Source organism: Squalius cephalus (assembly GCF_949319135.1).
Source record: "Squalius cephalus genome assembly, chromosome: 12".
Classification (NCBI taxonomy): domain Eukaryota; kingdom Metazoa; phylum Chordata; class Actinopteri; order Cypriniformes; family Leuciscidae; genus Squalius; species Squalius cephalus.
In genome coordinates this window covers 15713599-15731463 of record NC_137133.1, presented here as the reverse complement: position 1 = coordinate 15731463, position 17865 = coordinate 15713599, and the positions used below count along the sequence as shown (strand labels likewise).

Genomic DNA, 17865 nt, shown 5'->3' with positions numbered 1-17865 from the left:
TATAGTTATTACTATAGTACATGTAACAATCGACATGTTCATGTTCTCTCTCTCTCTCTCTCTCTCTCTCTCTCTCTCTCTCTCTTAGTGTATGCTGCTTAAATTTATTGTGGGTGTGTTTAACAATGATAATGGTTGTTTATTATTAATAAAACAAACAAATATAGGCTAAAATAAATTACGCTCCAAAACTGTAGGTGGCGCAGTTGTGATGATGTATTATTAATGTCTCCGCACGGGGACCAGCTGGCCTGGGACCGCTGTGACGTCAGGAGTGATGTAGTGGTGGACCCGCCCGCTCAGGACAGGACAGGTTGTGTTACTGCACTGGAAAGCGGAGTTTCAACACAATAGCGATGGCAGAAATATCCCTTTATCTCTCCAGCGTCAGTATAACTGTGACACATGATATGGACAATGACAAGGTAAATTATTGACCAATTTAAATCATGCCTAACGTTACATGACTGCATGTATCAGTTTTATTGTAGGTTATTTTTTAATTGAAGCATTCCCATTGCGCCTGGAATTAAATCACGGTCCTGGTCATTTCTGTCACTATAAAGCTATAAAACAAGCATATTAAACTGATTAGTGCTTATGCTTATTTACATAGAAACTAAAACCTGTCAGATGATACAGTATGTCTTTTCCACCAAAAGTTACTACATTAATACAAATATAAATTTAGAAGAAAAAAAAAGTGATATGGTATTATAGCTATTAACTGTCGTCTAATAAAGAAATGAGAATGTCTGAAAGTTTTGAAGCTAAACCATATTTGTTTCTCTCTCTTTTTTTAATCAGACCCATGTGCATTCAATTTGATATTAGAATAAATACAACAAACACAACAATACTGTGGTGTTTTGTAAACTACTATTGTTCATTTCTTTTTGTAATGGCATTAGGGTAATTTTCTTCCCTCATTTCAGTTTAAAACCCCATCATATTGTACATAATCAACTTATTCCTAATATTGATGATCTGTGATGTGTGTGTGATTGTGGACAGAGCTCTGGAAAAGAGAAAGAATACGAGTGCGTGGAGCTTGGTGATCTAGACAGAAAAGAGAAGACCCCGCGCCGCATTATTCATTTCTCCAGTGGGGAAACCATGGAAGAATACAGCACGGATGAGGAGGAGGAGGACAAAAGACAGAACGCAAAGAAAGAACTTCTGTCTTCCATAGACACAGTATGTGTGTGTTTGAATAAATCCTCTGAATGGCCCTTAAAGGGATAGTTCATCATTTACTCACCGTCATGTCCTTCAAAGCTCGTATGACTTCTGTGAAATGCAAAAGAAAACATTCTTCAGAAAATATGTTGTGTTCCACAGTAGAAAGTTGGTTTGAGACAACATGAGCACATTTTTGGGTGCACTATCCAGAGGTGAAAAATAAGAGTATGACAGTACATAAATATAACTGTATTTTTATCTCTTTTTTTTAAAAGTCTAAGCTGACTTGGGGTCCGTATGTCTGGTTTCAAATGTGGAGAGCAGCTACATCCACTATATCTGGTAAGTCTGACTGAAACACGCTCATTGGTTGACCAATCAAAACACACTGTCCAGCCAACCAATCAGAGCGCATTACGCTTTGCAGAAGGAGGGGCTTCATTGAGACAGGAACTAAATAGAGCGTTACTGACAGACTGGGAAGAGAGCAGCCTCAACAATGTAAAATATGTGGGAAAATAATGTTTTTAAACATTCAAGCATGAAAGCCTATTCTAGTATAGCCTGGCCCTACCAGATTCTCGTACATTTAATTTGTACAAAGAGTCTGGCCACTCTTCATTGACAAGCATTAACTTCCTTGAAGGCGGGTACTCTGTTGAAGTTTACCAATAACCAATCGCTAACGTTTGGTCGTGACGTAACCCTACAACTCAAACTAGCGCACTACCTCAACGTCGTCGTTCTCAGCCACTCCCTCTGTTCGCCGATTGGACCGCCAAAAAATTGGCTGGAGAAAACCCAAGAATATACCGCAAACCCAGACGGAGTACTGAAGGAAAATGAAAATTGAGCGGAAGTACGTTGGAGGGCGGAGCCAGGCTAATTCTAGGAGAGCCCAAAAACAAAATCAAGACTTTTGTAAAAGGGCATAATAGGGCCTTTTTAACATCACATCAGCTCTATCACAACAAATCTTAAAACTTGGAAAAAAATCATATTCATATTCTATGTACAGGCATAATGACTGAAATGTGCATAAGTAATCATGCCTGGGGATTAAAAAGGGTTTTCTGGCCTAATGTTTGTGTCTGTGGGAATAGCAATGAAATTTTCCTCGGGCCATTGTGGATGATGTTAAATGATTATGACATGGCGGTTTTGATGTTTTATTCAAATATGCAAAACACCGAAACACGTTCGAGCTTCAACATGATTATTTTTGTATGCTGCTTTCTAGTTTACGTTTAGTAAAGCTTTTCTTAAAGATTTTCTTTAACTGTTCAAGAGATGCACTAAGCTTTTAAAAATGTAGCATCTTGTAAAGGCAGAACATTGAGACACTGTATGAATGTTCAAGCGCTTGTTATCTCACACATTTGTTATGGCACATTTAGTTAGTGTCAAACATTTGTAAATATTCCTATTCTATAACCATCTCCCATCTTACAGCTTGTGACTACCTGGGTGAGCGAATGGCATCTCTTTTTGGCATCACCTCAGCTAAATACCAGTATGCCATAGATGAATACAGCAGGTCAAAGAGGGAGGTACTGCAGTCATTTATATTCACTTCATGTAAGAGGCTAGTATCAGAATTTGCATATTGTAATGTTTGTGTTGTTGTTTTTAACAGAAGGAGGAGAGAGCTGAAGATACACAGCTGTCTGAAGAGGAAGAGCACCTGTTTGAAGAGCAGCTAAATGATGAAGATGAGGACCCGAAGACCAACCAGCCCGAGACCAACAGTACTCAAGTACAGGTGACCAATGAGCTGGACTGTCAGACTTCTTTAGTGCCCAACACAGTTCACATCCCTGCACTTGTTACTAGCACTTAACCAACACAAGTACAGTCATATAAACACTAGTCTCTATTCTTTAAAGCACTTACCACAGGGACATAAACAGGCCCTGTAATAGATGTCCATGTTAACTTGTGACTTTAACTGCCTTAATGCACTGATCCTGGGCCAGTGAAACAATATGATACTGATCATGGTGCTAATGAGGAGATGAGCCGATTCTTCAGCCTCTGACCAAAAATGAATTTGTTCTGAAATGCCACTCCGCTAACATGATTACACTGAAGTGTTTTTTAATTGACTCTGTACAGTATGTATGTTTTATTATTATTAGTGTTATGAAGCATTTGATGGACTTATCCTCCATCAATCCAGAGACACATACCTCACACTGAATATTCAGTACTTATTTAATATACTGTTAATGCTTGATATTTGTGATGTCACTGTTTGTTTTTTAAAGAGAAAATGTCATTTTTTTTACCATTTTGTGTTTAACATGAATAAAATACTACAGTATTGTTTCATACGAGTGTTTAGTTCAGGGTTCATACAGAGTTTGCAAAATACTTGATTTTAATCGTTACGTTTTCAAGGTGTTTGAATTTTGAATGCCATCCTTAAAAACGTCCAGTGTGATTAAAAGAGAAAAAAGCTATTTACGAAAATGAACCTTTATTAAAGATCAAGTCGTGGATCCCTTGCGTGAGTCTCATGTTTTGATGTCACGCTAGCGGGGGGGAAAGGGTCCAAGATTTCTACTGAGGGGTTTTCTACTGACATAGTTATTTTAAAATTAATATGGAGTCACGTGTTAAGTTTTAATTTTATTTTTAAAGACAAGTGTGTAGTATTGTACTCTTGGCGATGCGTTAAGTGCTAGACAAGGCTCTTTGCATTAAAGGCGCAGTAAGCAATTTCTGAGAAACTGTTGAAAGTGGATCGGACCGAGCAGCACAACACACTTGTAGCCAATCAGCAGTAGGGGGCGTGTCCACTCATGATGGAGGAGGATAGAGTGAGTCTATCAGCAGCAGGGGGCGTGTCCACTCATGATGGAGGAGGATAGAGTGAGACAATCAGCAGCAGGGGGCATGTCTACTCATGATGGAGGAGGATAGAGTGAGCCAATCAGCAGCAGGGGGCGTGTCCACTCATGATGGAGGAGGATAGAGTGAGCCAATCAGCAGCAGGGGGCATGTCCACTCATGATGGGGGAGGAGAGAGAGTGAGCAAGAGGGAGATTTGAAGAAAGACTGTAGAAAGTGGGATGGCTGAGAGACATTACAAAAGAGAAAAGGTCAGAGGAATATCATTGGACAAAGAAGGGTTATGATCAGGAAAGAGCTTTAGGACCCGTGTTAATATTAGAAAATCTTTCCAGTGCTGGAGAGACCTAAGCGGGAAGGCCTGAAAACAGACGTTGTTTCTGCTCCATACGTGAGTAACATTGGTTTTGCTCTTTCACAGGACCAAGAAGATATGCTGTTTTTGTAATGTTAGCTCTAATAACAGGACAGTTTTGAGTGTCATTGTTGGTCTGGAGCTGGTGAGCTGCTGGCGACTAACAACAAACACTTGCTTGTATTTACTCTTGTGTACTATATGTTCATTTTTTGTTCTTGTCATTCATGTGGCATCTCACTTTATTTTTCATGAAGCATTATTTTGCTTCGCTTCTGCTATGATAAAGAGACATCCACTCTTGCATTGCGTTTAGGGGGCAGAGCAATGAAGGTAGGGGTGTGTTTGTTTGGGTTGATTTCAAATATCAACAGTGTTTCTCAGAAATTGCTTACTGCACCTTTAAATTACTTTTAACGAATTAGAGACTATATGCGGGAAGATGAGTGATGAGCTATTTTGCAAATATTGTGTTTATCATGCATATATAGCATTTTTTGTGTATATGAAAGAACAGTTAAGCTAATAGTTAGATGACCGGGTGTAATTTACGAGCAAGTTTTAGCCTCGCCAATAATTACATAAACATAATTACAATGTCTAATAACCTGACTAGAGTTAGATAGCAAGCAATAGCAACAATGATTGTAAAGTGCTGTACTCTTAAACATAGCATGAACCCTGTAAGTTGGATGGATCTGAATGTGTTGTGTGGGTAGATTATGCTCTACTGTCCTCCCCGCTGATAGATACTGTTTTGTCTTAGGCAACAAAGGACTCAATGTCTGTGTGGTACTGAAGGCCAGTTGAGCATGTCCTCAGTGTAACCCTGCTCATATGAGTAAGGCTCAGACAGAGACACATTCATTATGATATGATCCAAATTAGCCTTATATACCCCATCAGGTTTATTTACAGTATATTTACAAAACTCATTTTCAATTTGCAAGCACATGATGCATATAACATGGCAGTAAAATGGCTAATAATGAAGGGATGACTTTGAATTAATGTATTTTTATTTTTATATCTTGGTTCCAGATATTACAAAATATATATTTATACTTAAATGGACATCATAGATCACAGATGGAGATACTGGCACGGGTGGGATGGTCGGTACAGTCCGCACACGACAATCCATGCTATTTTCCACACTTAGGCGGCCCCATGCTAACTAACGGTTTGCTCTTCTCGTCCCAGAGACGATCCTTCGGTTCCAAACACTCTCTTCTCGCAAGCCTGCTAGATGGGGGGGACGACTCTTAATCCTGTTAAGAGTAAAACCTATTAGACAGGTAAATGTTTTTACCTCAAATTGAAAATCCTTTCAAGAAAGATTCAGGGCTCTTTCCACCTTTCAGGTTCATCAGGTTGAAGTTTGTTTTAATATAATATAGCAAAGACAAAACAAAAAAACTTAGTTATGAGTCCAATTAAGTGCATAACCTAAAAAATTGGCGAATTTTTGTTGTTGTTGTTTGTTTGTTTGTTTGTTTTCTTACCTGAAATTTAAAATCATCCTCATTCCTGGTCTTATGAGGTTTAAAACGACACTTGCTATTTTATCACATGATAATCAAAGTGCATTTGCACAATTCCTCACATCATTTGTATTTACTGTATCTTATATTTGTGCCTGAAATTGAAGAAAGATTCAACCCAAAAATAGTGTTAATTATGAATTATTTTTCTTACCTGAAAATGAAAATCAGCCCAAGAAATATTCAGGCCTCTTTCCTCCTTCATTCAAATGTTGCAGTTTGTTGTTTTAATTAATAAGTAAAAAAAATAATAATAATAAAATAAAGTAAATTATGAATTCTATTAACAACCTAGACATGTACTTTTTCTTACCTGAAAATGAAAATGAGCCCAAGAAAGATTCAGGCCTCTTTCCACCTTCCTTCAAATGTTGCAGTTTGTTGTTTCAATAAAAAATGTAAATAAATAGTGTTAATTATAAGTTTTCTTGACAACCCAGAAATAGGTACTTTTTCTTACCTGAAAATGAAAATCATCTGATTGCCATTAAATATTACTAGAAATCTAAATTAGTCTGAATTACTTGAAAGAAACCCCAAACCACTTTATTCACGATAAACAAACATCAATAGTCTGACTATGAATCCTAGCTTATTACATTTTGTAGAAGGAGTTTTAGTTTGTTCCTGCATGTGTTTTCTCTATGCTTTATTAGCCTTTAGCTTATATTAGTTCTGTGACATCATGGCGGCAGCAGGCGCCAATCTGTTGTCATGACAACCAGATTCTTTGTTGCTGGCTGAAAGACATTCAACAACGAGACGAGAGTATTAGGAAATCAACTTGAAATGGCAAAGAAACTTTCTTTTTCTGCAAACCATATATTTAATTCAACTGAAAAAAGTTAGTGAGCCTAAACAGCTGAAACTGGGATATAGTTACATTTTAGTCTAAATGTGTTCCTCAAAAGAGCCAGTGGATGGCGATGTTAACCGTTTGGTTTCAAAAAGAGACAAGATCAGACATCACTTACAAATCATTCTGTTTTAATGTTTAAAGCAGCTTCACAGGTGATGTAATATAAAGTTTTAGGCAATTCTGTTATGCAAAACAAAGACTGCAAGACACTGGCTCTGATCATCATGCATGAATGGAGATATATGCAGATTTAAACATCTACTGAACATCTCTGCTTCTCATACAAACAGATTATGGCTTCAGAAGATGACATATAGTACTGATGTGTTATGGGATACATACTTTTATGGTTATTTTTATAAACATTTTGAAGCTAGATCCCCATTCACTTTTATTTAATGAAACAGATAAGCCAGTACTTTCTCTTGTGCTTCAAATGAAGAACAAAAGTCATAAGGTTTTGGAATGGCATGACATTGAATAAACGATGACCATTTTTATTTGGGGTTGATTTATTTAGAAATGTATTGGGACACAGATGTAACTGACAATTAAAGCATGAGTTCTTCCTGAAAAACACAAATTAAGATCGATATTCATTGTAGATAACATTCATTTTGCCGTGTTATTGGCGATGTTTTATAATCAGTGGGAAACCCCAGATTACACAAATCTTTTAATGATAGTGTTTAGCAACACTTGATGGCATGGCAGTGCTGGGCTAACAGCTTTGTGTAGTAATTGTAATACTGCTTTCTACCACTCATCCATCGCTTAATATTTAAATAGAGCTCAGAGTTTCAGTATGTGGTTTGCTTCATTATACATACATGTATTGAATCCCCTGAATGCATCACACCACAGCCAGTGACTTCCAAAAATAGGTCACACACCACATCTCTGGTCCTCTGTGATTGTACCCTTCACAAAGATTTGTTTCTAAACTAGCAGGGGGATTCTGTGTTATATGGTACATCCGTCTAGACTCTGCACACTTCAGAGATTGTTCACCCTTTCCGCCGTGGCTTTGCGTCAGACAGCTGCAGAAAAAGTGGGTGAGTCTGGGTTTTTTTTTTTTTTTTACCAGGGAAAAAAATAGACATGAATGTAGCTCTACAGAGACTCCCAGGCTGAAAATAGATCACTCGCTTCACTGCATGATTCGGAACAACTTCCCTTAATTCAAATCATTGTCCTGATCCCACAATGATATCGAACAACTGTCTGGATGTTGCCATGGTGCTGAATGCTCCCACTAGATATTTAAAGTCACTATGAAATCAAAATGGACCATTTTAATTTTTTATGAAATATTGCAATATTTATTTAAAATTATTTATCTGTGCACATCATTGTTATTATTATTTTTTTATTAATGTGTCCTTCCCATAAACTTATTCAAAATCACTCTCTTCTCTTGTGATGTGTTCACTAGTGTGAGGGCGGGAAAACCTCTCAATCATATCGGATCGACCAATACCAAAACCAAACCATCCAATTAATTCCTGATGGACAAAATCAAGTCCCGCCCATTTTTTCTTGTAGCTGTTTTTACTCAGATATACGTAACAAGAACAGACTATCACAACTTCCGGTTCATGTCGACTTTCAGCAGTTGTGGCCTAATGGTTAGAGAGTCGGACTGTAACCCAAAGGTAGCAGGTTCGATTCTCAATAGGTAAATGTAGGTAGGGGAATGAATGAACACCCTCTCTTCCACCCTCAATGCCTTGAGCAATGCACCTATCCCCCAATTGCTCTCCGGGCACCGCAGCGAATGGCTGCCCACTGCTCCGGGTGTGTGTGTCCAGGGTTTGCAGTGTGTGGCTCTTACAGGCCAGTAAAAGCTGTGCATGTTAGCCTCAAGAGGCGCGTGGTGTTTAGCGTGCCCACCTCCCATTCCAGAGACCCCAGTTCTAATCCCGTTCAGAGAGGGTCAAGTAGGACTGATTATATCTGGTGCCGTGACCCGGATGGGAGTGAGGTTTGGGGGGTGAGTGTAACAGACGTTGACCATTAAGAGCTGTGCGTGTAAAGAACTCAAGAGGCGCTCTAGCGGCTGATGTCTAAGCAGGTCGAGTGGGCACAAGTATGGGTACTTGGCCTTCATGTCACAAAGTAGGCCCTGTCCCAAATGGCACCCTAAGCTGTCTTCCTCTGAGTCCGCACTTTCGTGACGTAACGCCGCTTTGACTGTCGGGAAGAAGTCTGCTGCGGAGCTCGCATCAGTGCGGGCTCGACAAAAGTGCGCATCGAGGGCACAAAGCGACCGCTCGCGAGCACCCTTCTGAGACCTAAAATGACAAATGGGACACCCTACGGTCTCACGGACTTAACGTACACGCGCACGTGGCAGCCATTGTAAGTCCACAAGACCATATGAAGTGTGCCATGTAGGACAGGGCCGTAGTATGACAAAAGCAAAGCTGCTGTTGTACTGAATATCTGATTCTGCATGCATGTGATTCGGTTGAGTGATCAGAAAACAAAATGGTTTAGCTTTCAAAAACCCAGTGCTGTAATACCAGAGCTCTACCCGCAGGGGGAGCCTCTAAAGTTAGTTGAATAAACTGCAAAATGTACGGCTGGAGTCGGGAACAATCGGGCCCCCGCACAAATGGATCCGCACTGGGACCTGGGCAGGGGTTCCTAAACATTTTTGTCAGCCGTACCCTTTAGAAGTATTTATTTAAAGTACCCCCTGAGATTTTAAAGATAATTAACCACAATGCATGTCATTGTCACATGACATTCAAAGAAAACAGATAAAATATCTAATCTTTTTTTAGAATGTGTTTTATTTCAATTTAAAAATTTTAACTGCGATATTATATTTAATTTCATATGAAAATGTCCCATATTGCTACTGCTGGGACATCCAGACAGACAAAGAACTCAAAGACTCAACTGCTTATGGAAATAGTTGATTTTAAGGGTGCTCACATTTGGGTTCACTCTTTACAAGTACCAACTACTACAAGTTACAATAAAAATATGTTTTAAACTCTTCACTTTCAAACATTTAAACCGCTTTTGACATGTCAAATCCTCAAGTTTTTATTTTGCTGGAATATTGTAGTATGCTGAGAAGTTAAAGAATGAGAAATATTTAATTTCATAGTCTATGCTTGTCACATAATAAACTGACTGCGATAAAAGCATTGGCATATTCGTTTTGGAGTGACCTATATTTGGAGCCTGCAAGCAACCACAAAATAGAAAGCTATTTTATAAGAGGCGTCACAGATAATTTTGATGAAAGTATGATGCATTTGTGTGGCACTACTCATTTCTGCAAAGAATGACTGTGTTGTAAAACTCTAAATGCAATTCAATAATATCAGGGTTATGATATGATTGTCTTGTGAGGAACACATGATCCAAGATGACTAAGCATTATTCTATGATACAGAGGCTACCATCTGTACCAAGTAAATTGCTGGTTATGCAAAATTTTCTACAGATTCTTAAAGTAATGTTTATATGAACCCTAAACTTTGCCATCCAAATCAAATATTTATGTACATTTACATGTATTACAAACAAAACTGAAATGTGCAGCCACCATAATGGAAGGTTTTGACACATTAGAGAAAGCTGGACATGTATGTCAGATTATACTCTTTTGTTTTTTTTTTGTTTTTTTACAAATTATTAGTAAGTAGGCTATTTAGTCTCCTCCACTGACCAGTTCATAAAACTTAAATAAACATACGGACATACATAAGTCATGAAATGTGTACCATAACATTGCGTGTGTGCGCGAAGATACTTTTGACTAATTGAGAAAACAGTCGGATTAAAGTATTTACATGCATTCTATTGAATGGATTATTTCAAGTTTACAATCTGACCAAATTTCATTCCGATCATGCATGTTTATGAAGGCCTTCAATTTGATTGCTAAAGGATTATTTAGTTGAATGTTCACTTAGCTATTGGTAGTTCAGGTTACATAATGTATTAAATGTTAACCAAATTAACTTCATGATAAAATGTTAAGTGCTGTTTTACCTAAAATGGGATTTACTTTGTTGCACATGAAACGTAAGGACATATAATGCAATGTGGGCAAATTATGACATTTTGTAAGCAACTGAAAATGAATCTGCCAAATTCCAAACAGGAGAAACCACACAAACGGGTTTAAAAAAAAAAAAGACGACTTCACTTGTCCAAAAATGCAGCTGGATTCCAAATGCAGCACGACTGGCCCGCACAGATACGCTGTGACGGGGATTTCCAACACCCATCCTCTTTCCTGTTGCTATACCCAAAAACCCGGATCTCTTCTTTCAGCACACTAGAGCCGCAGAATTTTCCCAACCATTTTGGCTGCAAACTGCAATGTTGTTAGAACTGACTGACTTTTCTGAACTAGACTTTTCTGAACTAGACTTTTCTGCATTGCTAGACCTTTTCAAATTTCTACATTGACAAACATGCACATTCAACTTGCAGGACAACATGCAGAATCAAGGCTATCTATCTACAGTTTCGCATGAAAGGGTATCAAAACCAACAAACGAGCATATGAGTGATAGGCTACTTGTTACATCGAGCTGTGAGAAGACGTACTGAAGATAAAACGCTGTTACTCCCTCAGCTGTGGAAAGTCCCCACCAGCCTGCTCCACGAGCGCAGACCGAAAACTTTTGCAAAGGCAAGAGGTCAGATCTACCCTCACTGTAAGGGTGTAAACCACAAAGTCTGAGTGAGTAGGCATGCCAAAGAAAAAAAATGGAATCAGTTGTCCCTTTGATAGTGAACACATATTGGGGAGATTTTTGGTATTTTTCAGTTTGGCTAACCATAGTTCAATCTTGTATTTTTGTTTGTGGTTTAGACATCATGTGCATATGTGCATGTCAGCACACAACAGATAGTTTAACATATAAGCCTTATTGCACAGGGATTCATATCGTTGCATGTGTAAATGGGTCATAATCTTCACCATACACTTCTAAATGGATTTTGATACAAAAATAAATAAATGAGGGTGTAATCAGTTTTATCTTGGGTGTATGCTTGTTCTTCATGAGGAATTAATGCGTAACTCTCTATTTACCAAGTTGTGGTTAGAAATACAGGCTGGTGCGGTCACTCCAGACATAAATGAGCTCACTCATAGAGGACTGTAAGTTGGGGAAATTTAGGGACATTTTGTCCAGTACTAAGCATAGTTCAAGCATTTCCTCTTCCTGCATAAGCCTTTGCTTTCAACAGGCCAGCACAGCATGCAAGCATTATGAGAACAGGAAGAATTTGTATTGTGTTTGTTTGAACATCCTGACCAGCCCAAGACAGCTACATTTACTCAACCACTGGTGTAAGTTTGGGGGGTTTGGGGGCTAAGCGTTTGTATGGCCAATGGCAAACAGGGGGTGGGTTTGAGTCATTATTTTTTACAAAACTTTTCATTTTTGCTACTCATGCAGAAATTAAACACTTTAATTGCAGCTAATTGGATCAAGTCTTCTGTTTTAGGCACATCCTGATTTTGCAGAGTTAAACACATTCCTGGGTCAACATATTTTGTTGATCCTGGAACAACATTCCTGTCAAAAAATAAAGTCCTTACCCATAAGTTATCCTTATTATCAGAGGGAAATGAGAGGGAAGCACCTAACCCTGGTTGTAAGCCTAAACTTGACATAAACTCTAAACTTGTCCCACAAATCTGTTTTGTTGATTGGAATGTTGTTCAGGATCACAGAGATGATGATCCAGGGACCTGTTGTACTTTGTGAAATCAGGTTCTGCCTGTTTTAGGTAGGCTAGTTATAACATGCACACCAGTCTGATTATTGCAATAATTAGAGTGAGTAATTACTGAGACTTGGCAAACTTACATTATTAACTTACAGATTAGCCTATTCGCTAAGAAAGGAGGTTGTAGCCTACATTCATTTTCGTTTATACCCCAACCCAAAACCCCAAATTCTCAATTCAATTAAACTGGTCTGTAATAAAATGTTCATCACTTCCATGTTTTCAGACTTTATTAATTTTGTCAAAAAACACATCCTAAATGTCTCCATTTCAATGTTTCCGACCAACAATAAAACACATGATGACCATGAGCTGCGTGGAGTTCCGATCATGTGCGCATGCGCAATCTTGAATAATTCCTATGAAGTAATTATTTTATATTAGGCCTTAGGCTGTAGTATTATTTTATATTAGGCCTTATACAGGCCTTATTATTTATGTTGATTGATTTATTGGTTATTAATGCAGTTATTAGAGAGAGAGAGAGAGAGAGAGAGAGAGAGAGAGAGAGAGAGAGAGAGAGAGAGAGAGAGAGAGAGAGCGAGAGCGAAATTAAGTGTGTGAATTGCGTCAGTCTGTGCGTCTCTCAACAGTGTTCTGCACCAGCGTCTATAATAGCGGAACTACTTTTATCTGCATTGCACCTCGCTAGTGAGAAACGTCATGTAGCCTAGCTTTTAAGTTGCTAAACTGTTTTACTGATAAAGTCGTCAGAGCAACGCTGCTGACAACACGTTTCTGTGCGAGTGTGTGTGTGTCTGTACTGTATTATGTGTGCGCGCTTGAGTGGGAGAGACAACGAGGAAGAGATATCCCTGACAGCAACATAGTGTCGCCCCAGATCCGGCTCACATCTGATACACGTGGATTCCACACGACCCAGATGTGGGACGGATCTGGGCCAACACTATGTTGCTGTCTGGGATGTGCTTTTCCATAGTAGGCTAATAATTGTAAAATACATAATAAAAACGTAATTTTGTGTCAAAAAAGTCATTTTATCCTATTGTTTACTATATTTATTTGCTCAGTCAGTGTCGTGTTGGAAAGTGTAAGCGTAGTATAAATATATATAAAGTCAATTCTACACCAACGAGAGAGAGAGAGAGAGAGAGAGAGAGAGAGAGAGAGAGAGAGAGAGAGAGAGAGAGAGAGAGAGAGAGAGAGAGAGAGAGAAGTGATTTAATTCAGAGAATTTACTGTTCTTTTTTTTCATGGGAAAGTTATTGAACAGAATCAGCTATCATTAAAAAAAGGAAAGAAAGGAACTCCCCTTACATATGCAACTGCTGACGCCACTGGATGAATACCCTTAAAAAGAGCCCCTAGAGAGGCATGGTTCCTTTTACATAGTGTCACATGTAGAACATAAAGAGATGAGAGTCTTGTTTCATGTCTTGGGGGAAAATATACATACCCACATCAAAAGATTTGTGGTAAATACTCTTGCTACATTGTGCACTGCATCAACTAAAAGCCCCGTTCCCATAACTCAAATACCCATTTTCACACGTAGCACAGCATGTTGTAAGCTTTGGCTTTTTTTTATTTGAAGGCGTGCAGGTTTTTGATGTTGGCCCACTACAACAACAAAAAACCTTGCTGTCAGTGTGAAGGTGTAACAGTAGTAGCAGATGTTGACACCATAAGAAAAGCGTTTGCCCGCTGAGGTTTGGTTCATGTTATATGATACGCCTCGGTTATAAAAAATCAAATAGATACATGCACGAGGGAATTCCCCGAGAGCCCGATCAATTACAGATGTGTAAATCCCCACTCCATGTCCTCCGCACAATATATCCTCACACTGCTCTGGGAAGCAGCTGGCAGCTTTGCACTTTCACCAGTTAAACTCTTGATCAAATCAAAAGTGTTTCTGCAATGTTATTGTTTTGGTGAAGCGCCTCAGCAGCCTTGTATGCTTTTCTGGGATACACATTATCACACACCTGTGCCAGACGTGACAGGGAAAGTTCAGGGGATTTTAGAGAAGAGGAACTGGAACTATTTAAGGGAAGCTGATGAAAATTTAAAAAGAGTGAATGTTATTCGAGATTCGTTGTGTTCCTCACTACACATTCACAGACTTACTAAATACACCTTGCTGATAAGGGTTTGTACGCCATATTTTCAATGATTTTATTTTGTTATTTGCAGGATGAGCAGTATTGCAGTGTTATATTGAAAAGTGTGGAGTGTTTCTTGACCTCACATTTATTTTTGGCTCAATCCATGTACAAAATAATGACTTCATGTTGACTGTGTGAGGGGAATTTTGAGATATCCATGATTCACTCGCAGTGGCTTCATCCACATCCAGTACATGTCAAGACGCATGTCCACTCGGTAATGTTTTGTTTTTTTCTTGACTCCACCAAAGCATGACATCATTTGTCATATTTCATAGGTGAAATTCAAGATCACGTAATAGAGCAAAGACAGTAAAAGTGTTTCGGTGGCCTGGCAGAAACAAAGAGAATCAAAGAGGAGGTTCAGATTTCAAGCCTATATTGTTAAAAAAAAAAAAAAAAAACTTTGGTTTTGTCTGACAAACTCTATTTTAAAGGTTGATTGAACTACTGAATGTAAAGCTCTAAATCTAAAGTAAATGTATGTAAAATTGTAATCATCAATGTAAAATTGATGATTATGATTTATGATTATGATTTCTTCCATCCCAGCACAGCCAAAATTGATCTTTAACCTTTATTCAGATATTATTGAAAAAATTGTAAACATATTGCGTATGTGCTTGGGGTCAATTGTTTTATTTGTGATAGCGCAATGAAATTTTTGGCCGGGCTGTCATACAATGAAATTATGAACACATACAAAAATGATGAAACCAATGAAAGTGAGTTCATTGGTTCACTGGTGAGTTCATTGGTTCAGTCTTTTCAAGACAAAATGGAATTGCATTTTCAAGACAAAATGCATTTTTTGTATAGTAAAAGAAAACCTGTATTTTGCCTTTTTTGCCCCCCCCCCCCCCCCCCCCCCCCAATTAAAAAAACTAGTTTAGTGTTTTGCTCCTCCCTCATTTTTATTTAAAAAATAATAAAAATAATATATATTTTTATTATTATTATTTATTAATTTTTTTTTCCCATATTTTGATGGTTGAATCAGACTTGTAGTGTCATTAAAAACAAGCATTCCATCCAGACATCATTTGGCCATGTGCTGTACACCACTTAATTTGGTGAATAGAAGTAATTCTATATAACATTTTCAGTTTGATACAATTAAGTTATGCAAGCTAAGAAAGTATATTAGCGTTGTAATACCTATGTAATATCAGTGTTGGTATTAGCCTAAAATACAAACTGATTCAATTTGGATTTACAAGAAAAACAAACATTAATTCACAGAACATATTATTTTGTGTTTGAAGAAAGCTGGCAGACCACCATTATTTTTTAAAGGGATAGTTCACCCCAAAATTAATATTCTGACATAATTTTTCTCAAGTTGTTCTAAACCTGTATGGGTTTCTTTCTTCTGTTGAACACAAAAGAAGATATTTTGAAGAATGTTTGATAACCAGACAGTTTCTGGTCACCACTGACTTCCATAGTAATTTTTTTTTCCATATATATGAAAGTCAATGGGGACGCAACTGTTTGTTTACACACAAACACACACACACACACACACACACAATTCATCCACCATTAGGACTATTTTGCATAGGTTGCAGGCAATATTGTTGCAAAAAAAAAAAAAAAATGCTGCAACAAAAGTGACTTCATTCACTCTTTCATTACAGAGTATTCAAATGGGAAGTGGTCACAGGGACTTTTCTTTTAGAAGATGCCAAGTTTGATTGTTAAAAATGTCACTGACCTTCAATGAATACATTTTCACGCTCAATATATATTTATAGCAATTTTCCATTAGTTGCTTTATTTTGGCCAGTGACCGTTATGAGTGTTCTGGTTTTTACCAGCCTCCAGATTCACACATTACACAACATCTGCGGTGGTACATGTGAGAGAGCAGGAAACAGCTCTGACACACTCCCACAGTTTAACGTTTAACGAAGATGAATTGGATCACAAAGGGATTTCAGTGTGGTGGGTGTTATAGAAATGGCCGTTTCTCATCACTTTTTGCAGTTCAGGTACTTTTGTTATTTCAAATGGTTTGTTTTCTTTCCTCATTTTACCTCTCTGTGAGGTTTAACAACACCACACTACAACTGGACTGAAATAAATAAATATATGAAAAGGCATACGTAAAATGTATTGTGCACATCTTTTTGCCTCTTCTCCTACATTAAAGCATGTGATTTAACTGCATGGACTAGGCTATATCTATGCTTCTAAGAATCAAATACCAAAGCATAAAGGAAGTGAGATGAGATAGGTTTGAACCATTTTCTCTGAAACAGAACAAGCTAAGAGATGAGATAGGGAAAATTCACAACCATGTGGTCAGTAACATCTGAAACGCCAAGTCAGAACAGCCAAACATGTAACTCAGAGATTTGGGGTCAAGAACATTTCGCCCTAAAATTCATACATTTTATCCTTTGAAAGGATGGGCTGAGAAACCTAGATTTTAAACATGCATTTAAGATATTAAAGTTTGTTTTCATTAACTTTGAGGTAGATATTTGATGAGATTATCAAGGATCCAAAGGTTTCCTTTTAAAATGTTTGGCTACTTCTGAGAAAGTGTATGTGAAAAACAACCACAAATTATATATAGCAACCAGTGTGAAGTTAGTTAAGGTTAGGGTTTTAGAGGTTAAAAGTTTTATAGAGGGGCATTTTATGTTTTTGTAAAGCCTTTAGAGTGCTGGAAAAACGTATTTTGTGGTTGTAATTAATAAGGCGAATTGCAAGACACAGCATCAGGTGAACAATTTAGAAAACTTTTAAAAGGAGTATATACTTTAAAAGAATACTTAAAAGATTAGTTCACCCCGCAAAAATGAAACTTCTGTCATCATTTACTCTCCCTAAAGTTGTTCCAAACATTTATGAATTTCTTTCTTCTGCTGAACACAAAAGAAGATATGTTGATTGATGAATATCAAAACAAACAGTTGATGGACCCCATTGACTAATATGGGGAAAAAATACTGGAAATTAATGGCAACTGTCAACTGTTTGGTTTGACATTCTTCAAAATATCTTCTTTTTTTTATTTTTGGGTCAGCTATCCCTTTAAGTAACTAAATGTAATGGGTTTTTTTAACCCTCAATTGCATGTTAATTGCAGTTTAATGAAAATGTATTATAGGTTAAATTTAGAATAAATGCAGTTAGTTGAACATAAAGGGAGTTCACCCA

General features: G+C 37.7%; 1 protein-coding gene and 1 long non-coding RNA gene across 2 annotated transcripts; one reads left to right on the top strand and one right to left on the bottom strand.

The window, feature by feature from the left end:
• The first annotated feature begins 290 nt into the window (after nucleotides 1–290).
• Nucleotides 291–3683, top strand: LOC307168703 (protein FAM177A1). Its single transcript, XM_079888873.1, has 5 exons — nucleotides 291–425; nucleotides 1015–1197; nucleotides 1458–1524; nucleotides 2635–2732; nucleotides 2819–3683. The coding sequence occupies exons 1-5, from the start codon at nucleotides 357–359 to the stop codon at nucleotides 3020–3022; spliced, it is 621 nt and encodes a 206-aa protein (XP_079744999.1). The 5' UTR covers nucleotides 291–356; the 3' UTR covers nucleotides 3023–3683.
• Nucleotides 3684–5429: 1746 nt separating this feature from the next.
• On the bottom strand, nucleotides 5430–6471 carry LOC307168628. The gene is made up of 4 exons (XR_013822953.1): nucleotides 6395–6471; nucleotides 6248–6296; nucleotides 5703–5747; nucleotides 5430–5635 (listed from the first exon to the last, which is right to left on the bottom strand). It is a non-coding gene; the product is annotated as an uncharacterized lncRNA (long non-coding RNA).
• Between the last annotated feature and the right edge of the window lie 11394 nt (nucleotides 6472–17865).

What these genes read in the sequence shown, in the direction of transcription:
- LOC307168703 (XM_079888873.1), top strand. Translation starts at nt 357, where the DNA reads ATGGCAGAAATATCCCTTTATCTCTCCAGCGTCAGTATAACTGTGACA. An exon ending in AGCTACATCCACTATATCTG is followed by an intron (nt 1,525 to 2,634) that starts GTAAGTCTGACT and finishes CCCATCTTACAG; the next exon opens with CTTGTGACTACCTGGGTGAG. An exon ending in ACAGCAGGTCAAAGAGGGAG is followed by an intron (nt 2,733 to 2,818) that starts GTACTGCAGTCA and finishes TGTTTTTAACAG; the next exon opens with AAGGAGGAGAGAGCTGAAGA.